At 38.3% G+C, this 24093-nt stretch overlaps 1 protein-coding gene across 1 annotated transcript in view; it reads left to right on the forward strand.

Annotated features, from left to right (window-relative positions):
• Window positions 1-2298: 2298 nt before the first annotated feature.
• Window positions 2299-24093, forward strand: part of LOC126370616 (protein Wnt-6) — a 42188-nt gene continuing 20393 nt past the window's right edge. The window contains exon 1 of the mRNA XM_050015582.1: window positions 2299-2579. Within this exon, the coding sequence (XP_049871539.1) occupies window positions 2518-2579 (62 nt within the window). The 5' untranslated portion in view covers window positions 2299-2517. The remainder of the gene's footprint in view (window positions 2580-24093) is intronic.

Genomic DNA, 24093 nt, shown 5'->3' on the forward strand with positions numbered 1-24093 from the left:
AAAGTATCCCTGACACCAGGGTTGAGTGGGTTGGTACTTCACTTCACAACCCACACGATTGAAGATGAATAAACTCGTTGAAGGGCAATTTAACAATTTTGAATCTACGCCATTTCGCAAGGTGTTATGGCTGAGGAGAAGAAATGCCAATTAAAAATCATCAAATCTTAGGACTTCATATTAATAGCGGCTGCAAGATGTCTTTGATTATTTGTGGCTCTACTCACCCTGTTAGGCATTAGGGCGTAAGTTTATGTCTATTAGGGTTTTAAACCCTTATCACTTCTACAAACTACTTATTAAAAGATTGATCAAACACACGATGTAATTGGCACCTTTTATTATGCTATTACAGTCAAAAATGAGCTTAATTATATACAACTCTACAATTTATGGCTCTTCTAAATATACATGCGTTCCACGTTAAGCTTTTTAAACTGTTTCATGTAGTTCATAATTACAAAATGTACGATTATGATCCAAACATGAATTCAAACCCATACAGTCGATTTCGGTGGTTAAGAGCCCGAACTTGGATTCGAACCCACAACACAACGATGTAAGTCACGCGTTATCCGAACAGAGCTACTTGTTGATAAATCGTCGTGGCAGAGTAACAAACAATCGGAGATCCAGATTTAAATAAAAAGTAAAAAAAACTAAAAAGGTTTACGTTTTAAAAGTTTTTTTAATTCATGAGGTACTTTTTAACAGTCGCTTATGTCATAGGCCCTGAGCCGAGGTTCGCGCCCAACTGGGCACCCTCAGGCCTATTGTCTTAAACGTTGTACCGGGTGAGAGCCTTCAGCGCTCCCCATTGGTCCGGCCAAGTAGTTAATGCCATCTGCGGCAAATCTACAATAAGTCACGTCAAAAAAAAAACCTTGTCTTGTGAAGAAACTCAGTCAACTAGAGAAGTAAGTATCAAAGTGCCTGTTTCGCAGTACTTACCAAAGAGAATACAGTCACACGTAAGTAAATACTAATTTTAAAGCATTAAAACGACAAATCTTATATCCATAGATAATGAGGGAGTTTCCAGGCTGCGTTCACCAAAAGAATATAGATGGCGTTTTTTAGTTTTCTTATTACTCGGCTACATAACATACATAACATAAATAGCCTATATACGTATACGTCCCACTGCTGGGCACAGGCCTCCTCTCAATCAACCGGAGAGGGTATGGAGCATACTTCACCACGCTGCTCCACTGCGGGTTGGTGGAGGTGTTTTTACGGCTAATAGCCGGGACCAACGGCTTAACGTGCCCTCCGAAGCACGGAATCAACTTACTTTTTCGGACAATCAGGTGATTCAAGCCTGAAAAGTCCTTGCCAAACAAAGGACAGTCTCACAAAGTGATTTCGACAATGTCCCCATCAGGAATCGAACCCGGACCTCCACATCGAGCCTAACGCTCTTACCACTAGACCACGGAGGCTGTTAATTACTCGGGTACATAATTATTCCAACATACAAAATAAGAAGCATATACGTATAAAAATAATTTATAAGTAGCTACCTTTTCTCTTTCTTCGCTTCTCTTTATTTTGATCAGAATAATAATGGAAGATGTAATTGTGTCTGGGTGTAATAAAAATGATCATCATTTGTACCTAAAAACAAAGATGGAAGATGCATATGTCTGTTATCCATGAAATTAGAAGGTTAAACGGTAAACAAACTGTACAGCGCCATCTATATTGATTTTGAGGAACGTACCCTGGAAAGAGATTTGCATCTAAATCTGAATAAATACTTACTTAAAGTAAACTTATTTATGAATTCAAAGTTTAATACCAGAAAGCCAATTGCTCAATTTCTGGAAGTGTCATATCTGTGAGGTGTGCGCTCCAGGTGCCGGCAACTGATTGTTTGTTTAACACAATTAGCGTTTCGCACGTGTATTCTAATAATAGACGAGTACCGTACGCCTCCTGTCCATCACTCGCTAGTCTCCTTACGTCTGCTTCGTATTACACCGTCGGCTGCGCTCAACAGCTGACCAATCGGCAATTTGACCACAGGTACATACACCTGTATTTTATTACAACATGTGCCCAACCGACACAACCTATAAATACCCAAAACTCATCAGCTATTAAAAGACTATTGACTCGTATTTAATCGACTTATATTAATTCTCAACTCATTAATCGAACGAAAGCTCCAATATATCAATTCGCCCACACGCGTCGTATCCCCACCTCTAAATTTCTAATCACGCGAAGCCTAATCCGCTAAATATTAGCCAAAATAGCGCGAAAATCGTTTTGCGTTGCGCGTGCGGCGGGGTGGGCGCAGGTGAACGTCAGTCGCGCCGCGGTCTCCCGCCGACAGGGATCCTGCACGAGACGCGCCGGAAATACACGACTGTTTTTGAAAATCGATCGGCTTTTCAAAAAACAATTGTCGGGGTTTCCTTTCATTTTTCGAATTTCGAGTGAGGATGTCGGAGTAGGGTGGGCGGTCAGGCATGGTCGGTCGCCGGGTGTGTGGCCAGTGATGTCCCGGACATGCGGCCGGTGCTCATCGCTTCTTGCCTGCTGCTGCTCGCGCCCATCACCGATTCTTGGTGGTGAGTCCTGTTTCGCAGTACTAGGGTAGCTTTACCAACCTAACCTTACTTTTTAACACCTCATAATGATTCCTTCGTACTATTATGATCTTAATTATATTAATAGGTACGCTCTATATTATGAATGAGCGCTACATTTGTGGAATATACTGCTATGTATTTATAAAGATAATTCTTCTAATTAATATATCTGTTATTTAATTCCTATTTACATAACCTACAATCCTTAACCTAAAACTGATGTGTTAAGAGGCTTTGAAAATAAAAATAGGTAAATTATTTTAAAATACTTTATTAAATAGCTCTACATAATCAGCTTAAATTATCTACTAGATATTTCTGAAATATAAACTATAAATGCTTATAGGGCAAGAAACTAAATATTAAGCATTTACAATTACTTGCGAAATATTTTGCATAGGTGTAGCATGTTCTTAACCGTTAATATTTATTTTAAGTTTAGTTTACTTAAAATAAATGTATGAAAAACAAGTTAAGTTGTTCAAGAACAATCAGAAAGTGTTTTCATAATTAGGTTCATTTGTTATCGTGGGTAGTTAACTTTCCACTGTTTCCAATTGAATTGTGTTCTTAAGTTTATGTTTTATAAATAGTTAAGACTAGACACCAGTTATTTAATTAGAGCCGTGGTAGCCCAGTTGGTAGAACGCTTGCCTCTCACTTTGAGGTCGCAGGTTCGAATCCAGCACAGGCCTAACCAATGATTCTCGAATTTGTTTTCGAATGCATGTTTCAATCATAAATGATTATCACGTGTTCAGCGGTGAAGGAAAACATCGTGAGGGAACCCGCATTCCCGAGAAATGCATTTTCAGAGGTATGTGACCTAATCTGTACTGGGCTGATTTTCCCTTCGCTGGTGGGAAGGTCAGTCAGGCAGTCGCTTCTGTAAAAACCGGACCTGTCAAATCTTCAGGTTAGTTAAGCGGACCCTGTGGAAAATAGGATAATCCTAGGGAGATGATGATGAGACACCAGTTATTTAATTAGTTTGTTTATAAATCTTTAGCGTTGTTAGCGTATTTTTAGTTTTTAAGGTAACAAACAAATTGTTTGAACGCGGTGTCTTCAAATACGAATTGTGCGTTGAATACTAAAGACCTCTTTATGGTCCTCTATTATTATATTTATACACCATAAACCTTGAATATTACATAATAGATACGTGGTCAGGATTAAGTTCAAGCAAAATATGTTAAACTGATGAATTTGCTTTTATGTGCGTGATCTTACTTGCGACAATTGGAATGCGACAAACTGGACTTAAAAAAAGAAAGGAAATCATGAAACAGGAGGAGTAGGGCCCTGTGCTGGGAGGTTTTCTGGCCACGTCTTTCCCTCAGCGATACAGCATTTTTGACGTTCAAAAAGCGACTATGTAAGCCAATTTTGAAGAATAAATATTTTTGAATTTTGTAATGGAATTAATTATACGCACCAAGCATCGTATGTTGTCGCCTTATTTGATGAAAACCTTACTTAAGCGCCTTTCAATGAAACTTAAGCGCCTTTTTTGAAAAATCATATTCTGATGTGTTTTTCTTCAACAAAACCCCGATTTATTTCAATTAATTTCCATCTGGGCAAAAGTTTAAACCACAATTTTTACCTGGATTGAAACAAGCGTGTCTAATGCGCGTTATTTTACACAAAAATCACATCCAAATGTTATTTTCCGAAAAAGGCGCATACATAATTTTCACTTTAAGACGAGGATATAATGTCACACTGCACAGCTTTCCCTCAGCAGTACAGGTATATTACGTACATACCCACACAACAAGAGGAAGCAAGTTATACATTAGGATAGAAGAAAATTGAATTCCACAGTCTCGCTACTGACCCCTGAGGGAAATAGGCGTGAGTTCATGTGTGTACACGAGTACTAATATGTACTGTGGTTATCATCAACATCATCAGCTGGAAATTGTGCACTGCTGGACATAGGCCTCGCCCAAGGCTCGTCACATTGATCGAGCTTCGGGCTTCCCGCGACCATCAGGAGGTCATCGATCCACCCTGGTACTAATACTACTAATATACCCGGTACAAATTGACAAACACACCTTGGGAATGTCAATCGTATATTTTTATCCCTGTCACTTCGATTGTCATAATTCTTTGCAACTCCGCCCCTGTAAGTATCACTAAATGTCAAATACGTATTGCTCATGACTGTACATACACAACTCACGGTGGTTAGGACACCACTTTGGATTACTTTCGGACAATCGAGTGATCAGCTTGCAATTCTAACCCGACTAGGGATAACAAAGTGATTACTGTGATATGTCCCCACTGCGGTACGAACCCGGGACATCCGGATCGTGAGCCCAACGCTGAACCACTAGACCACAAAGGCCGTTATTCCCGTAATAATATTACTAAATCAAATCCTCCGTTCGTGATATATGATATGTCGTACTAAAAGGCCATTAAAACAAAGGTAGACACATTATGCCCGTTGATAATTGGTTATAGCACTTCCCAGTTATAAATCTGGACAAATATATCAGCTGTTGATATAGTTTCATTGTTGTAGACGATATTCGTCACACCAAACTTACATTGACTAAAGACAGAAGATATAAAGTGACAAGGATTGATAAAGGTTGGATGTGTAGAGTACAGACAATGAAAGAAAGAACATTTTCGCAACACACCTACAGCCAATTTGTCGTCACCCTATTTCTTTTTCTTTTGATGGGTTTGCTCTTGGCCCTAAACTTGCCCGAAGGCATTGACGACGCCTAAGATGGAGCGAGCTCGCCCAGAAGGTGCCTGTTTACTCTGGTCTTGAAAGCACGCCGTGTTATATGCATTCGGAAATACAGAAGACGGCAAAAAAGGAATTCTTTGCGGTGGGAATTCTTTGGGAGTGGAAACTCCCTAGCAGTACGCATAATGAAGGACGATGCGAAGCGCTTTTTGCGAATAGTTGGGATATCCACCACCCTATAGTGATAACCACGTAATTGTCTGTTTGATAAGTCACATTCTGATGGGATTTTCTTTAACACTTTCAAGGACAGAACGTCTAATGACGTTCCGATTCCAACGTGTCATATTATCTATTATGAACCATCAATGACCCATGGTTTCTGCCCATGAAAGGGTTAACCTTCGACTTCTTTCAATTAATTACAATCGGTATAAAAATTGACACCATAAAATTTACCCGGTTTCAAAATAGCTCATCTATTGCAAGGAGCTGAAAGCAGACCAAAATTATTCCGCAAGAGGTTTATAAAATAAGCCAATTGGCGTAGTCAAAAGCACACAATCGCAAGATGTACTAAGTACCCACACCTCATCAAGCTTACTGTTAGACCAACGTAATAGGTGCCGTAATAGGCGCCGTATCTCCGTGTCTACAATTATGTAGAGAGAGGTCAAGCCGACTACGTTAGTGAAAACTACACTTAAGATAAATTAATAACTCATTGGTAGCCCAGTTGGTGGAACGCTTGCCTCTCACTTTGACAATGATTGTCGAATTTGTTTTCGAATTCATGTTTGGATCATAAATGATTATCACTTGCTAAAAATCATCGTGAGGAAACCCACATTCTGTTAGACTAACGTGATTGGTGGTGCGCCGTATCTCCGTCTCTACAATTATGTAGAGAGAGGTCAAGCCGACTACGTTAGTGAAAACTACACTTAAGATAAATTAATAACTCATTGGTAGCCCAGTTGGTAGAACGCTTGCCTCTCACTTTGACAATGATTGTCAAATTTATTTTCGAATTCATGTTTGGATTATAAATGATTATCACGTGCTGAAAATCATCGTGAGGCAACCCACATTCCTGAGAAATGCATTTTCGGAGGTATGTGACCTAACCTGTATCGGCCTGGTTTTCCCTTCGCGGGTTGGAAAGGCAGACAGGCAGTCGCTTCTGTAAAAAACCGGACCTGTCAAATCTTCAAGTTAGGTAAGCAGACCCTGAGAAAAACAGGACAATGCTAGGGAGATGATGACGGTGCAAGTCCGAAACCAGGGATAAGCTACCAACCTATGTGAAGAAAAATGATAGTAAGGAAGGCTGTTTTCAGATTTGGATGTCAGTTCTATGCTACACATTAATTTAGATTTTTGTTTAAAATACCATTTTGCTGTTTAATAAGTTCATAAGTATCTACTGTCAGACACAGCTTCGCCTAGTTTGCGAGACAGGTTTCAATGCTTAATGTAAATTAAGTACACATTTCAATAAACGTTACTTTTATTATTACATTACATCCTTCGACATGCAAATTCAAAAACAGAAAAAAAGTAAAACTCCGGCAATTATTTTCCAATTTAATTTGGCGAGACTTTACGCAAAAGCCAGCGATAATCGTTGAGGTTCGATAATAAATCGGTTGTACCGGGCATAAATCTTTGGCATGAAATTCAATAAAGTCATACCGAGTGGGAACCACCCCGCCGTGTACTTTAATTTGCAATTAATCAAGGCTGGGCCACGAGGGGCCTAAATTAGGACCAGAGTCGATCGACGAAAATTGATGCCTGTGGCCTGTACGGATGTGGCCACATCAGAGCTCGTGGATTCGAAAATATTATTAGGTCTACAACAATAGGATATAATAAATACATTATTAATTACTTCTTTACTTTAAGGAAGGTCAGGAATGAAGCATGAAGTCTTTGATCAGAGTGGACGAAGCGAAAGAATTGAGTCAGGATAGTAGTAAGTGGGATTCCGTAGTATCTGGCTACCCCAACGGAAAATAGGCGTGATTTTATGTAAAAATACTTTATTGCACCCACGGGAAATAAAAAATAACATCTTATTACTTTTTAAAAAGAAACAAAAATTATAAATAAAGAGTAAAATAAAACGAAATTTATTAGTAGAAAACATGGTAAAAAAGATAAGATCTCGAAATATAATAGGCAGTCTCTCATGTTCCTTAATAGGCGACCTTATTGCTTTTAGCCATGTCAGGGGCCTTTGGCGGCTCAATAGTAACCCTGACACTAAGTTTGATGAACTTGGTACTCCACCTTACAACCCACACGATAGAAGAAGATTGCTTTATAACAATATCTTTGATGAGATTTTTAATTACCTACTTTTCGTTTCTGTATCTATCTTGTTATGTCTGTGTGCGCAATAAGTATTTGTCACATTATAAGTTCTAAATAAACACAGCATAAGCTCACAACTATGTCCCATTTGCGGTAGTCAGAGGTACATCAATCGCAAGATGAACTAAGCACTCACACCTTTCTATTAGAGCAACGTGATATAAATAAAAAAACTAGTGTATCAACCAGTACATGTGAACAGGCCTTATTGATATTAACGGATTTCAGTAAGTCGATGCATTTTGATACAGGACAGGCAAATTTAGCGAAACATCTGACATATGGCGTCGTAATGACCGTCAATGACTCAATTTTGGTAATTTGAAAATCAAGCTGACAATTTGATTGATTTTGGCAGTTTTTTAAGGTAATTGTATCAAAATTAAAAAAAGGAAAGAAAGTTTTCTTGCTTATATCTTTTTTTTTGTATTGCACCATCCCGCGCTCCAATCCATTAGCATCTTTTACCTAATAAAGCTATCTATTGTGCTTATTTAAATCCAACTGGGGCGAAGCAAAAACGAAGGTGATATCCGTTAGTACCTGTCCTATTAGTTATTTGTGCAATAAAGAAATTATTGATTGATAAAAAGTTCAGAAATCGCTCGGAGGGCAAAGGCTGCGTTTCCACCAAAGATGACTGAGAATGCGTAACATGGGATGTATTTGCTAAGAATTATTAGAATTGCTCCCTTAACTTTTTTTTTGACGTGACTCATTGTAGATTTGCCATTAACTACTTGGCCCGTCAAATGGGGAGCGCTGAAGGCTCTCACCCGGAACTTCCTTAACCTCTCTCAGCGCAGCGCATATGAATCGAATCTAATGGTTCTTAGCAAATACATCTCTCGCTACGCCGCCTCGCACATCCTTGGTAGAAAAGCAGCCTTAAAAAAAAAAATAAGTTAGAACTTCCATTTGCACTAACATAGTAGAAAATGCCGTAGTAATGGCGCCTGGTTGAAGGGATTACTAAGTATTAACAATTGCATGGAATTAGTATAATTAGTTTCATAAATTGAAAGAACCGCAAAATGAACTCGGGCAGAATGCAGATTATTTCCTGAAAGAGCCGAGCAGCACGCGCAATGCGGACATAGTCACGTGATTTAGCTAGTCTTCTTCTTCTTATCCTGTGGGTTGTGAGGTAGAATACCAACCTCATCAACCCTAGTGTCAGGGTTACTATTGAGCCGCCAAAGGCCCCTGACATGGCTCATGTAACGACTACTTACTTATGTCAGTAAGTAGTAACCGGGACCAACGGCTTAACGTGCCTTCCGAAGCACGGATCATCTTACTTTCGGACAATCAGGTGATCAGCCTGTAATGTCCTAACCAAACTAGGGATCACCAAGTGATTTTTGTGATATGTCCCCACCGGGATTCGAATCCGGGACCTCCGGATCGTGAGCCCAACGCTCAACCACTGGACCACGGAGGCCGTTTAGCCAGTGCATTGACACGACGACCGACGACCACTCGTCAGTTGAATTTCTATGAATCGTTTTCCAATCAACAGTTTCATTCGATCGACTATAAAACGTTACGTGGGTGTGGTCGGACACTGTCGCCCACGGCCGACATAATACTAGACGTCGATTTGTTAATTAATTACTTTTGTTGTTTAGGGTTCCCCCGGAGAAAGACAAGTAAAGCTTGAAAGTGAGGGTTTTGGTATTGACATATTATACAATAATAAAATAGTAAAAATACTATATTGAGCACATACAACCCACAACAGGCCGCATTATTACTAAGGCAGCAATTTCTACATTATAACATAATCACATAGTGACTTCCCCTTAACCTCTTAACGCCGAGATTTCCAGACAAAATAGTTAAACAATGGGTTTTGGATTTTAAAAGAACATTCGGTCTTACGACTTTAATAGAGACAGTAAGAAATGTTAGAAAAATTCAATTTACTAAAGTCAAAATTAAGTTACTCATTAGTCACAACCCTAGTTAGTATTTTTTATAAGAAGAGTTTTATGTATATCGTAGTATATAAAAAATATCTACATTATAATTACAGTTCCATTCACCAACCTGCAGTGGAGCAGCGTGGTGAAATGTGAATACACTCAAAACAATAAAAGAAATGAATTCTAAAATTTGTCAATAGAATACATAGTCTTTTACTAGGCGGTCGTGGTATAATTATAGCTACAGTCTTATATACTTAGGATTGATATTTTTTTAAATAAGTGTACAGAACCAATGAAAACATTTACACAGTCCAACTTGATTTATGAAATTTATTGAATTGATTTTGAGTATTCTATTAATGATTCAATTAGCTCATGTTAGACGCTACTAAATTAATTTGGAGTCGTAAACTGTCTAACGGGAGACGTGGAATGATGTCATATCAATAACAAGTTCTTGAAGAAACACTTACAACCAGTTACAATTATACAGGGTGTTAGTGACATCGTAACAAAAACTTTGAGGGATGATTCAGGGATGATTCCATGATTCTAAGTTTCAAGTGAAATTTTCCGTTGCAAAAATATGGAACTGAAAATAATTAAAGAAAAACACTAAAATTTTCATGAATTTTCTGACAGGAAATTCCACTTGATATAAACTCAGAATCATGGTTTGAATCATCCCTCTAAGTATTCACCACGATGTCATTAACACTCTTTAGATGGATTAGACATGTATCCCAAAGGCTGTATTATAATATCGCTTTGAATTCGTTTTCACTGGTTTCCTAGTGACATAGGACCCTTAGGTTAAATATTGGTATCTGACTTTCTGATTGTTTACATCGTTCGTTTCATAGGTTTTTATCATTATCAACTTTATACAGATTACCCAAATTGAACATTTAATTTAAATCACGATAATGGCCGATCGAAAAAATAATATAGAGCAGCTATAAATACAGTTTGGACAGTTTCATAATATATGTTTTTGTTATAAGCGTCATTAATAAGTAGTATTAATCCAGTGTTAGAAGATTTACGATGTAATTCATTTATTTACGTTGCTTTTTAAATGCTACTATCAATTTTGTTAAGGAGTAGTAATATTTTCAACAAATCTTCTGTGGAGACTTAAACTTCTATAGTGGTTTTATTCTGTCCGGTGTCCGAATAAACCAAATATAGAAAAGAAAAGAATAGGAATCCAGGGATGCGTGCGTATATCGAAAATATGCTACTACAATACATCCCCGCCAGCGTAGTCGAATTGAATCAGGATTTCCAAACGATAAACACAAGTAAAACCTGCTGCAATATGTCTCAGACGGTGACATACTGAAGTATTAATACTAAGTTAATACGCATTCAAATCTAAGTAGTTACTATTAGGTACATGGAACAGCCGATCGGCCTAATCTTGACTGATACATCACTATGCTAATGAACGCATTTAAACTATTGTAAAACATTATCCATATTGAAATGTTGTTCGTTTAATATCTCTTATAGGACCAATGAACCCTCGAAGAGCCTTGATGTTTTTCTACAAAAACATAGTGGTGTTCCGTGTTGGTCATATACTTTCTGATCACTATTGACTTTCTGACTTTTGTGACTAACAAAAAAATCGTGCATCTTTTTTTTTGTGGAAATCTGCCTCCAACCCCTTCAAAGAGGGGGTCAAATTTTATATGGGACTTTTCAAGGTAGGAAGCTAAAACACATGGAACCGTGTTATCGTGAATATAACGCGAGTGAAGCCGCAAAAGCTAGTTATACCAATAAATTATATCTTTGTTTATTTCTTGCGTTTATTACTTTCAAAAGAAATTCTTTTTAAAGTACTTAAAAGGCTAGGCCTTAATAAATGGATAATATATATGGTGATATCCGCTTTTGTAACCCGTTAAGAGAAGTCACAACACGGGATTCCGGTTCCACTGACCGTCTTGATAGATTGCCGTCAATGGACGTTTCACTACCATCCTACACATTATATTATTTTGTGGGATATAGAAATAACACGGGATATTTTAAATATCTTTACTCTTTATTAAATCTTTACTCCTTATATTTTAAAAAAGTCCTCTAACCCGACCGACATGCACCATAGACCCGCTTTCTTACTTTTTAAAACTGCCTTACGTCCCATTCATTAATCCATCCTCCTTTCATACCATAAACAATCAAATTTCCATTCATTATCCTTCCATAGAATTCTCACTTTCCTACATAATATATATCGTACCCTTATAGTGAAAATCTCGTAAGCGACTTTTTGAAAAATCGCCTTCTGCAAAAAAACCCTCGCAACAGACTTGCTATTTTCAATCCAGGTAAAAATTAGTTTTTGTGTTGGTCTAACAGTTCATCTTGTGATGGATGTACCTCAGACTACCCCAGTCGGGATATAATCTGGTGAGCCGTATTCAATGGTCGAGCCAACTGTGTTAGTAAGAAATGCACTTTAGATAAATTAATAACTCAAAAATGAATAACTCATTAACGGCCTCGGTGGTCCAGTGGTTGAGCGTTGGGCTCACAATGCGGAGGTCCCGGGTTCGAATCCCGGTGGGGACAAATCACAAAAAATCACTTTGTGATCCCTAGTTTGGTTAGGACATTACAGGCTGATCACCTGATTGTCCAAAAAGTAAAAAGATCCGTGCTTCGGAAGGCACGTTAAGCTGTTGGTCCCGGTTATTACTTACTGATGTAAGTACGTAGTCGTTATATGAGTCATGTCAGAGGCCTTTGGCGGCTCAATAGTAACCCTGACACCAGGGTTGATGAGGTTGGTAATTCACCTCACAACCCACACGATAGAAGAAGAATAACTCATTGCCTGTCCGGTACCAGGGTACGAACCGGCGCTCCCCGTCTGAGAAGCAAGCCATTGAGCCACAGGACCACAGTGACTTAGTAAGCTTACATGGCGTACGTAATAGAAATTCATTGAGTATAGTTGCCCCACATGATCCAAACTAGTTCATTTAGCACCGAGCGATGCTCTGTCGCGCGCCCGCCGCCGCCTGCGCATATTTGTCGTGCGCTTAGCGGGGCGATGCTAACTGCGTGTCGTTGTGGCAAACGTGGGTACGCGCAGAAGGGGACATAGGTAAAATACTTTCTGGATTGCAGCTGTAAGCTGTGCTTTCAAGGCGAAGGGTCCTTTGACGGATCATCATCATCAGCCCATTAACGTCCCCACTGCTGGGGCACGGGCCTTTCCTATGGATGGATAGGGAGATCGGGCCTTAAACCATCACGCGGGCCCAGTGCGGATTGATGATTATTAATGACTGCTAATGCAGCCGGGACCAACGACTTAACGACTGAAGCACGGAGGAGCTCGAGATGAAAACTTTTTTTTGTGGTCACCCATCCTATGACCGGCCTTAGCGAAAGTTGCTTAACTTCAACAATCGCAGACCGAGCGCGTTTACCGCTGCGCCACCGAGCTCCTCCACCTTTGACGGATACCTTCATTAATTTTTTACTTAAAACAAGCGAGTCCTACTGAAGTAGTCCTGTCTGATCGCAGCACCACCTACCGGGTACGGTCACGAGTACTAATATGTATACACTTTGAAACCATGTCACATTAGCTTTTTTGACAAATTAAACCGTAAGTCTCATTAAATGTCAAATATGATAGTGCGACATGGTTCTAAAGTGGGTACACGATATTGCTCATGCTCATAACTATACAATAAACAAAACAAGAAATCACCCGTACATACAAAAAATAAACAAATACCGTACCTGTATCATTTTCACGCTTTTTATGATGTAGGATCAAACTGAAGAGGTTGTATATCTGTTTATATTTTAATTTATGAATGTGAATTTATACGGCCTTCTGAAATTCATACAAACTTTGTCCCAATACGTACCTACATGACACATGCCTTAGGTAAAGCTCACTCCACCCTACCGCATCAGTACTAACTTGTTATTATAGTTTTCATACTCATACTCATATAAACATGGATACATCTATTTCATATTACGCGAGATGTTTTGGCAATTATGATCTAGCTTCGCAGCAGTATCTACGTTTCGTACTAGACCAGATGTGATGAGATGACTCATACTCATACCTCTACAGATTAGTAAATAATAATTTCCTAGAATAAAGGAACAAACACTCTTACCTTTGGATTGCTTCTTGGAATCATAACCGAGAAGACTGGAATGTAAACTGAGACTCCCATCTCTCTTAGGAGTCTTATACCCCTGCTTTAAACGCGGTAAGAACCCGTTATTATGTGTTTTATGATAATAACTGCGTAAACTTAAAACAATGTATACTTCTAGAAACAGTATGGAATAGAATATTACTTCTGACATATTTTATTGTATGTAGATTAATTTATTAAAAAAAAAACATTAATGACTAGTCGCTTCGGGTATGCAGTCAGAAAGACTTTATACATATAATTCTAAAGATATTATTATACTCACGCCTTATACCCATGTCTACAGAGAGGTAAATCAAAGAAATGAAATTACCATTTGGTTGTTATCCTAAGTTACTTAGGAGCTTTTAAAAATAATTTAGGAATAGAAACATACTTACTAAAAGCTATGATCACAGTTCGGATGACAAGGTATCCTGCATATGTTTTAGGTACTTACAGATCTGACTAAAAAGCCCTTATTCTAAACCCTTTATTTTATTCTAGAACCTAGTACCCATCTGCGCACAAACTCATCTTTGTCACAGTAATGTAGAGCGCACAGTGGTCGTCATTGTGCTAGAGTTCAACCAATTATCGCATCTCGCACCCATTATGGACGTAAACCGTACTCTGTGGTGGCGCTACCACGACTGGTAGTTTCACCACAGTATAGTGAAAATAGTCTTCGAGCGATCGATCCTGACGATAACTCATGGTAGCGGTCAATCACAACACTAAACAGATCCCATATGCCACAAGCCTATCAAGCGTCTTCTTGACGCCGTTTCTCTTCAAAATATCTTCTTTTACAATATTCTTAGCTGAGGTTTGTACCCACCAGGGCATCCTCAGGCCATACCGGGAGAGAGCCCGCACCACTCCACATTAAATTTGTCCAGCTAAGTAATGATGTCGAGAGTCACGTAAAAAATAGATCCACCTGAATATCTTCAACTCCATCACTCATGTAGTCTAATATACCAGTGGCTTGAAGTATTTGAACGCTTCATTATTCCAGCCAGCAACCATTATTACCTATAATGTTTAGCATTAAATAAAAATCTTATTTGTAAATATTACAGACTTGAAACTATGAAATAGTCACTTACCTTCGCTTTAAAAGTATTTTCCTCAAAATGACTCACGTCTAAAGGACTTTACATTGCGAAGGTTCTTCAGACTGAAGTGTGTATACTTTGTTATTGACTTACCTTGGTAGTTGTGTCTTTGTGCTGGGTTTCAGGAGTCTTCATTTCGTGGGTTAAAACGACTTTATTGCAAGTGTTTGTCGTCATTTCTTCTTCGTCTTTCCTTTCGTCTTCCTCTTTGTGTATCTCTCCAACTCGTCTAGGTTTGTCGCCAGTTCTGCGCAAGTTGTGATTTCTATTCAAAGGCATGTATTTTTTCGTGAAACTGGTATTTTTTCCATTTATCACAGCATTCGTCAATACTAATAAATCTCTATTTTTAGTTTCAACTACCGTTAATAACTTATTTATTTAAATTCGCACATTCATCATTTGCACTTCATGCAGAACTATACAGGGTGTTAGTGACATCGTAACGAATACTGAGGGGGATGATTCAGACCTTGATTCTGAGTTGATATCAAGTGGAATTTTCCGTCGCGAAATTCATGTTTTCTTTTGAGTTCTTTTTAATTATTTTTAATTCTATACTTTTGAGAATGAAAATTCCACTTGAAATTAACAACAGAATAATGAGCTGAATCATCCCTCTCAATATTCGTTACGATGTCACTAACACCCCGTGCAAGTACATACAGAAGCCATACAAGTAGGTATGGGTGTTAGTGACACTGTAACGAATACTGAAGGGGATGATTCAGACCATGATTCTGAGTCGATATCAAGTGGAATTTCCTGTCGGAGAAGTCATGAAAATTTTAGAGCTTATTTAAATTATTTTCCGTTCCATACTTTTGCGACGGAAAATTCCACTTGATATCAACTCAGAATCATGGCATGAATCATCCCTCAAAGTTTTCGTTACGATGTCACTAACACCCTGTATAACTTCAACAGAGTGATTGAACTAGTTGCAAACGATTTTGAAAAGTGACAGATTTTTTGAGTTATTATAGGTTTGCCTTATACTTATGGCATTAACTAATTGACCGGGAAAAGCGACAGTGAGGGAGATAAAAATGTATGGAATTGACATAAGCTGACATGTATGTCCTGTATAGCATGTATATCCTGGCCTAAGGTAAAGAACTCAAAAGGATTCATATGCACTCTCTATAGACATTCAATACGTATTTACAGAGCGATGTCAAAAGTGTAAAAGCCTTGACAGTGCAACACCGTCAAACCATCTCAAGCCCAATTTTAACGACACAACTACCCCGTACAAATATAACATGCCTCAGTTCAGAGCCATGATGTAGCCGCTAAAATCTTGCGACAACATTGCTCATCGTCACATAAACTTTTAAAAGTGTTTGCTTAAGTACTGTGTGACAGAGCGATCTAGTCTTGACTGTACACACTGCCCTACCGAGTCTAACGATGATGCTTTGTTGTTGAAAAATATACAACTTGAACAATATTCTTTTTGAATTATCCTTCTGCTGACAAGAGTCGCAGGTAAATTATTTGGCCACGTATATTTTTTGATTTACTTATATTATAATCTGTCCCGTTTGTCAGTGCCAGACCCGAATTTTAAAATAATAGCCGTAATTTCCAATAACATCAACACACTAATAATTGCAAAATATAATACCAATTACAAAAAATGCAATATGATAATTTAGCAAGTGGATAAAATTTCCCAAATCATGCCTAATATGCCTACCGAAATTATGCGTAATTATAGTGACATATAGGCAAGTCACATTTGGGAAACGAAATTATGCCAATAATTGTTTGCGAAGTGATAACTTGTCTAATATTTTTCCGCGACCAAAATATACAAAAACGTGAAAAACAACACAAGAGTCAGTAATTCAAAATTCTCCAATTATTTGCGCTTAATATTAGTATTTGCATTGCGTAGCATTTTTTTTTTCTATAAAATCTAAATAACATAACACAATCGGTCCGTGTGTATCGCGCTTGAAAATTGCTAGCTGTTGACAGATGCGTCCGAGTTATTTACTCTCAAAATAACTCTACCGCTTTGTGATAAGGTTAAAACTCCATTTTAAAATATAGTAAATATTGTAGATGTAATGGTAATAACGTTCACAGTTAGCTCGTCGTGGGGTCGCTAATCGGGACGAAGTCGCAAGTTAGCGCCTCGCCCGGTGTCCGCAAACATACTCATTCATTGTCACCCTATTCGAATGGTGACCACTCCTTCCGGATAGTTGGGAATAAAGGGCTCACGACTCAGAGAATGCATGGGGTGGTCAGGGGTATTTATGGTTTTGGTGTGATATTGTATATGCGTAACTGACTTGCGTTTAAAAAGTAGATATAATACATGAACATTTGGCTTTTCATTTTAGCTTGATTAGCTTCCTGTCAATATCTAGGGCTTATTTTATTAGCAAGGGCAGAGATTGACGACCTACAGTTGTAAAGTTGATCACTTTTAAATTGTATTTCTCTTCAATTGTTTTTTTTTTTTTTTAATTTTGGTTGGAAACGCACGAAAACAATTCAGATATGTTTACGTATACTTTGACTTTTATTTGGCGATATAGTTAGGTGTTTATCTATTATTTACTTTACTGCAGACGTAAGGCAGTATAAATATACGTATAGATAATTTCTAAACAGACATATATTTATTTGTCTTCAGCACTATATATTCCCAGGTAGCCCAATTATACCCGGTGACAGGATAGCCGGCGTAAATATCAGTGGTTGATTTAACCCACCAACCAACCAACCCAACTGGTTGGTGGTGCCAACTGGGCTCCGGTCAGGGTCGAGTTGTCAACTCCTCACCACTAACTCTTCCGTGCTTCACTGACGATTAATTGGATACGTTCAAATTAAAATTAGATAAATAGATCTTTTGGGGATTTGGGATTAAATAATAATGTTTATGATGTTGAGGTTTCATTTAAATATAGATGAAATAAGAACGAACGAATTTTAACGAGTACTACGACTCTGAAACCGTTTTTTTTTTAAACGGAGTCAGTATCAGATAAGTAATTATCACAGATAGTCCAAAGTAAATCTTTCGTTTTTTTCCCAGAGTGCAATTTGGTCTATATGGGTGTGTGTATGTGTATTGTAACATTGTATTGAATAGTATAATAACTAATAAGTTCCCAGAAGGTAACTTGCAATGACTTGATTGAAAACAAAGATAATATTCAGGTTATATCAAATACAGCAGCAACAGTGGCTGCAAGTTGTCTTTGATTACTTGTGGCTCTGTCCACCCCATTAGGGATTACGGGCGTGAGTTTATGTATGTATGTATGTATGTATGTATATCAAATACAGTAAGTATATGAAGAAGAGACAATCGCTTGTGTAGACGTTACGATAATACGGTGAACGCAATCACTTTACCCACAATAAAGCAGACAAGTATCTCATCAAAGATAGATTAAAAATATAATTACTCTACGATATCGCATACTTATTATTGCTTTAGATAAAGCTGTCACCCTAGCAATCACATTTCATCATTAGGCCGCTACCTCCCGTCCCAACTTTCACACCAGATGGCGCTTTGAAGAATAATTAATTGGCATACGACTTATCATGGGTAATTTATACGTCCAACTGACACTAGCGTCTCACCACTTTGGCAGGATTCCATTGGTAAACCACCAGTGAAGAATAGACTTTATGAGCTGCTTTGTAAAGGTTGAAAGTGACTTCTAAGTGCCACGTAGCATTTTCTAAGTTCACTGAAATACTCCCGTCACTAAGAAACGTTTAAATTGAAGCCAAAATAAACCCTGAGACGTTTGGTGAAGTTTTGTAACAGTTAGTTCGATGTTTGACGTATTTATTTGCCAAGAGACTGTTATCTTCTTCTTCTTCTCTCGTGTAAGTTGTGGGATCATGACCAACCTCATCAAGCCTGGTGTCAGGGTTACTGTTGAGCCGCCAAGGCCTCTGATATGGCTCATGTAACAACTACATACCATTTAAGTAAATAGTAGCCGACTGCTTAAAGTGCCCTCCGAAGCACGACAGTGTTTGTGATATGTCTCCACCAGAATTCGAACCTGGGATCTCCCTATCGTGACCCTAACGTTCAACTAGACAACAGAGGCCGTTAGGAGGAAACAGTTATAATGCAAATATTGATTGATACCTGTAAAATGGGTGATACGATGTGCTAAAAAATATTTCTCTTTGTAGATAAAGCTATTTATATATAGGTAAATTGTCACTTAATCAGACTCTATTTTTATTATTTTACACTTCTTACACAACCAACCAACTATAGAGGTAAAATAAAGCCATCGCCTACAATTAAATGATTACTTTTTGGTTTAAACTTTCTTAGAAATAAATCATCCAGTAGGTACAGTCATGAGTAATATCATGTACCCACTTTAGAACCCTGTCGCACTATCATATTTGACATTTAATGAGACATGAGACTTACGGTTTTGTCAAAAAAGTTAATGTGACATGGTATCAACGTGTATACATGTTAGTACTCGTGACCGTACGTAGTTCAATTATTTAGGGAATTCCTTAACATAGAAATAAAACATAAATTAGCTACTGCCTACTCGCACCAAACGAAACATTCGTACTTCTTTTTTCAAACACCTGCCACTTTCACTCCTAAACAAATCGAGACAAGGTAACGATTCCCAAAAAAAAATGCTCCATAAATCCTGCGTAGTGCGATGGCTAAGATGCGAGCGGACATTGTGTCTGCGCGCGCGCATTCAGCCGCCACTCGCGCGCCGATTGATTCAGCTAATGTAAGCGCTGGTAATGATCCGCAAAATGTCGCTGGAGATACGTATTCTCTTGCAGAATCTCCAATCAGACAGCGGATGGGTGTTTTTTTAAAAAAAAAAACATTGTAGTTGACTTGACCTGTTGTAGATTTGTATTGGACGACAGACACTTATTTAGGAATCGAAATTCAAAAAAGTATGTTTAAAGAACTGTAGGTTTTATTCAAATTGTAATAGACTTCAAATACATACATACATACATAAACTCACGCCCGTAATCCCTAATGGGGTGGGTAGAGCCACAAGTAATCAAAGACAACTTGCAGCCACCGTTGATACGAAGTCCAAAGATGGATATGATGAACCTTATGGTGATAAGGGATCAGCCTATCGCCCATTAGTCCATCATGTTAGAGGACACAATCCCTCTGTCGGTTGGTCGGTCGGTCTTCAAATACATAATCTCTTTATTGTATTAAGTAATTATGAGGACATTTTTCCATAAGTATAATCTTTTATTCTAGCTTAGGTTTATAATTATATATTTAATCCTAGTTTAAATGTTACTCAGACATTAAGTAGCAATCTTTCACCTTTCTAATTGAAGGAAAATCACTTAAAATAGGCATGAAAGTATAGACCAGGTTAAACAGCACGCCTTAGGAAAGTTTTATATCTGACAGTGGGTTGGAAAGGTTGGCTAATGATATACACTTGTAGATTGCCGAGCCGACGATTTGACAGTAAATTGACCGTTTGAAAGCCATAAAACCTTGTATGGATTTTGCAATAAATTAACGGAAATAAAGACATCTTCAAACTCAAATCGTTGCATGGACATTGACTTGCGTAACAAGCCATCAATGCTGGGCCATTATGCAATTTGTGCGTTTAACTGCCGCGACGTGTATGGGGACTTAAAGTCGGCAAACTATACGTAACCAGAGAGTATAGAAACATACTACGGCCGCTATTAGAAGCGCCGTTAATACTATATGTAATGTAACCAGCGACACGATTCGGCTTCGTTTGGGTACAATTTTTAGTCTGCAGTAACAGCAAAATCGCAGTGGTTCTAGAGATAAATTAATCATATTGTATTGATTGATAATATAGAAATATGGTTAATTCGCCTAAGATGCACATTCATACATATGATCACGCCTATTTCCCGTCGAGGTAGGCAGAGACCACGGATTTGAACTTACTACAATCCTGACACATTTCGTTTCTTCCACTCTCATCAAAGACTTCATACATGCCCAAGATAGAAACACCAATTAAAAGTTCCATTGCCTTTGCTTTGTACCCCAGAACAAGCGTATGTAGAAACACCGTATCAAAAGAGAGTCGAGACATATCTAATCTTCCACCTACAAGACGTCAAATAGATAAGAAATTCTAGTTGTTTGTGAACGTAACGACATTTCGCCGTTTGACATCGCCTGTGCGCCAAACACCAAATTGACCAGCATGATAAATTATCATGACTGTTGCCTTTAGTAGCTATCGAGCGTGATTTGGTTCCGAGCTCTATGGGAATGCCGATGTAGTATTATGAAACCAGCGTTACCCGAATGTAAACATTTCTACCACTCTACGGGGTTAATAAAATCATTTCATGGGTAAACCTGTATTTCACCGGCGCGGGCGCAACCGGCGCTCGGATCGTAACTCACCAGCCATCTTGACTTTAACTGTTGTACTCTTAAACTGTAGTAGTAAAACCGCGAAGGTCGATCAATGGTTTGTATGAATTAGATGAATCCTCAACTTATTTAAAAACTCCAGAACATTCCATGAACATTCCTTCTGTGGTGGGCTGGTTGGGAGCTAATCAAAAACATAAAATGCGTTTATCTGAATCAGTTTCTTATGTTCCCGGGCATATCGTAAAAACTGGCATAGAGGCTGGTCTTCTTATACCATAATTCTATGTACAGTCCTAAACCTAAACCTAGTTTACCTTTTAGTTTTCTTTTTGTAATAACACTATGTAGGGTTGTCTCACTGTAATATTCCACTATTGTTACAGGCTGTATGTCGGTAATATGCTAATTAATTACAATGTTGCATAAATTAAACATAAGTCGCGTCTTTCTAACATCATGGACAAATGTCATGGACGACAGGCAGGTTCTTGTCATTTAGGTTCATCATATCCGTCTTTAGGACTTCGTATCAACAGTGGCTGCAAGATCTTTGATTACTTGTGGCTCTGCCCACCCCATAGGGATTGCGGGCATGAGTTTATGCACGTACCTATGACCACGAATTACGGCCGCTCGAGTTTCGTTCAATCAAGCTTTCTTTTCGCGTGACATGATAAATGTTGATAATTTATTAAATGTCAACCTGTTTAATTACTTTCAAATTGACATTTTGATTATGCGACCAGTTTGTGTGAGTTTATTTATTAATTTTATTATCTTACTGGGTCGACACATTTGTCTGGTGGAAAAGGTGCAATTAAGAGTTGTGGGTATTACTCTTAGCGAGCGGTACCTACATGGAAATAAACATTTATTTATTTATATTTATTTAACATTTGGTAAACAAATAGCTCTTATAACCTACTAGCTTTTGCCCGCGACTTCGTCCGCGTGGCGTGTTATAAAAGAGAGATCTTTGTGTGTGTAAGCATCTAACTCACGTGGTTTAGATTTTTCATACAAAAGGATTTTCCCGCTAATTCCCGTTCCCGTGGGAATTTCGGAAATTCCTTTCTTAGTGCACCTCTACGGTACCTAAGCTACGTCCCTTCCAAATTTCAAGTGCCTACGTTTAGCCGTTTAGGCTGTGCATTGATATGTCAGTCAGTGAGTCAGTCAGTTTTTCCTTTTATATGTAATTTAGATAGAAAGAAATCATACTTAATGACAGGTTTCCTTCTGTATTCTCCGGCCAAGTAGTTAATGCCATTTGCGGCAAATCAGAAATCAGAAATCAGAATCATTTATTCAACGTAATTATCATGGATAAACTTGTTGAAGGTCAATGTAACATTTTTGAATTTACGTCATTTCGCAAGGTGTTATGGCCGAGGAGAAGAAATGACAAGAAACTGCAACAGCAACACATCTTTTAAAAACCAATGAGGATATACATTACAAGTTATTTAATAACTAGAGGAACACATTCAATACCAGACATTTTTATCATTTAGGTAGTCATTAATCTTATAATAAGCTTTTTTACATAAATAATAAGTCAAGTCAAAAATAAAGCCTTTGTAACATGCATACATGGAATCTATACCTATAAACTCACGTTCGTACACATCTAAGGGCCATATCGCAGTAGGACACCAAGGTGGCGCCACCATGGTCGCGCCGTCATCAAAATATATGCAGTTATCCAGAGGGTACCTATCCTATAGTGTTTTGACGGTTGCACAACCAAGCTGATATTTTAATGCATATATTTTGATATGTGATGATGTGGCATACGGTTGGTTCATCAAATTCATCTTTGGAATCCAAATACCAAGTGTTGGCAACTTTCCTTTTTAGTGGCTAATCGCTCTGCCCACGCTGATAGGGTTTACCGGCGTGAGTTGCGTCTGTCTGTCTGAATAGGATTGTGTAATCGATCAATATCCATCAGTACCGGGCCGGATTTCGGGGCTAGTCTAAATTCTGGTCTAAATATAATCCGTTCGCACTGGATGCTGACAATGAACTCTTATCGAGTAAACAATCGATCACTCGTCGCGACCTGGAGCCGGGTTCTCGCCGCTCACCGTTGGATCGTAAATCGATATTACCGGTGAAGCGCAACACTAGTTTTAGTGAGTGAGTCGGATTTTACGATCCTTGTAATTAACGAACTTTTAACTTTCGAGTTATTCCGGTTGGATTCCCCGGTGATATTGTTGCCTCAGTTTCTTTCTTCCGAAATATATGAATCAATGGCGGCGCGTCTTCAATTATAGCTGTTGTTTCTCCGAACATTAAATAAATAAATAAATATTAAATTATTCCAATAAATTATTCTTAGCAAATTATTATTGTTATCATGACGTGTACGTGTGTGCGTGTGGCGTGTGTGTGTATAAATAATTTAAGACTTGCATTTTATAAGTTTACAATATACAATATAAACTGTGGGTATTTCAGAGATCTCATGTTAAAAGGTGTGCGAGTTTACGAGATTTTATGTCATACGGGGTTGTCGCTTCGTTGCGTTATTGCAGCGGAGTGTCATTTGCACTTAACGCCACGAAGACGACATCGCATCGAGTGGCTTGTCGTTGTGATTAGTATTATTAATATATAGTTCCGTTCGGATGGTAAGCGTCCAGATGGAATGACGCTGATCCCTTGGAAGTTTGGCAGATCTTTGGTGTGGGATGCCACTTGTGTGGATACCCTGGCGTCGTCGCATCTGGACGGTACTTCGTCTCGCCCTGCGG

This window comes from Pectinophora gossypiella, chromosome 1, assembly GCF_024362695.1.
Source record: "Pectinophora gossypiella chromosome 1, ilPecGoss1.1, whole genome shotgun sequence".
In the NCBI taxonomy this organism is placed as follows: Eukaryota; Metazoa; Arthropoda; class Insecta; order Lepidoptera; family Gelechiidae; genus Pectinophora; species Pectinophora gossypiella.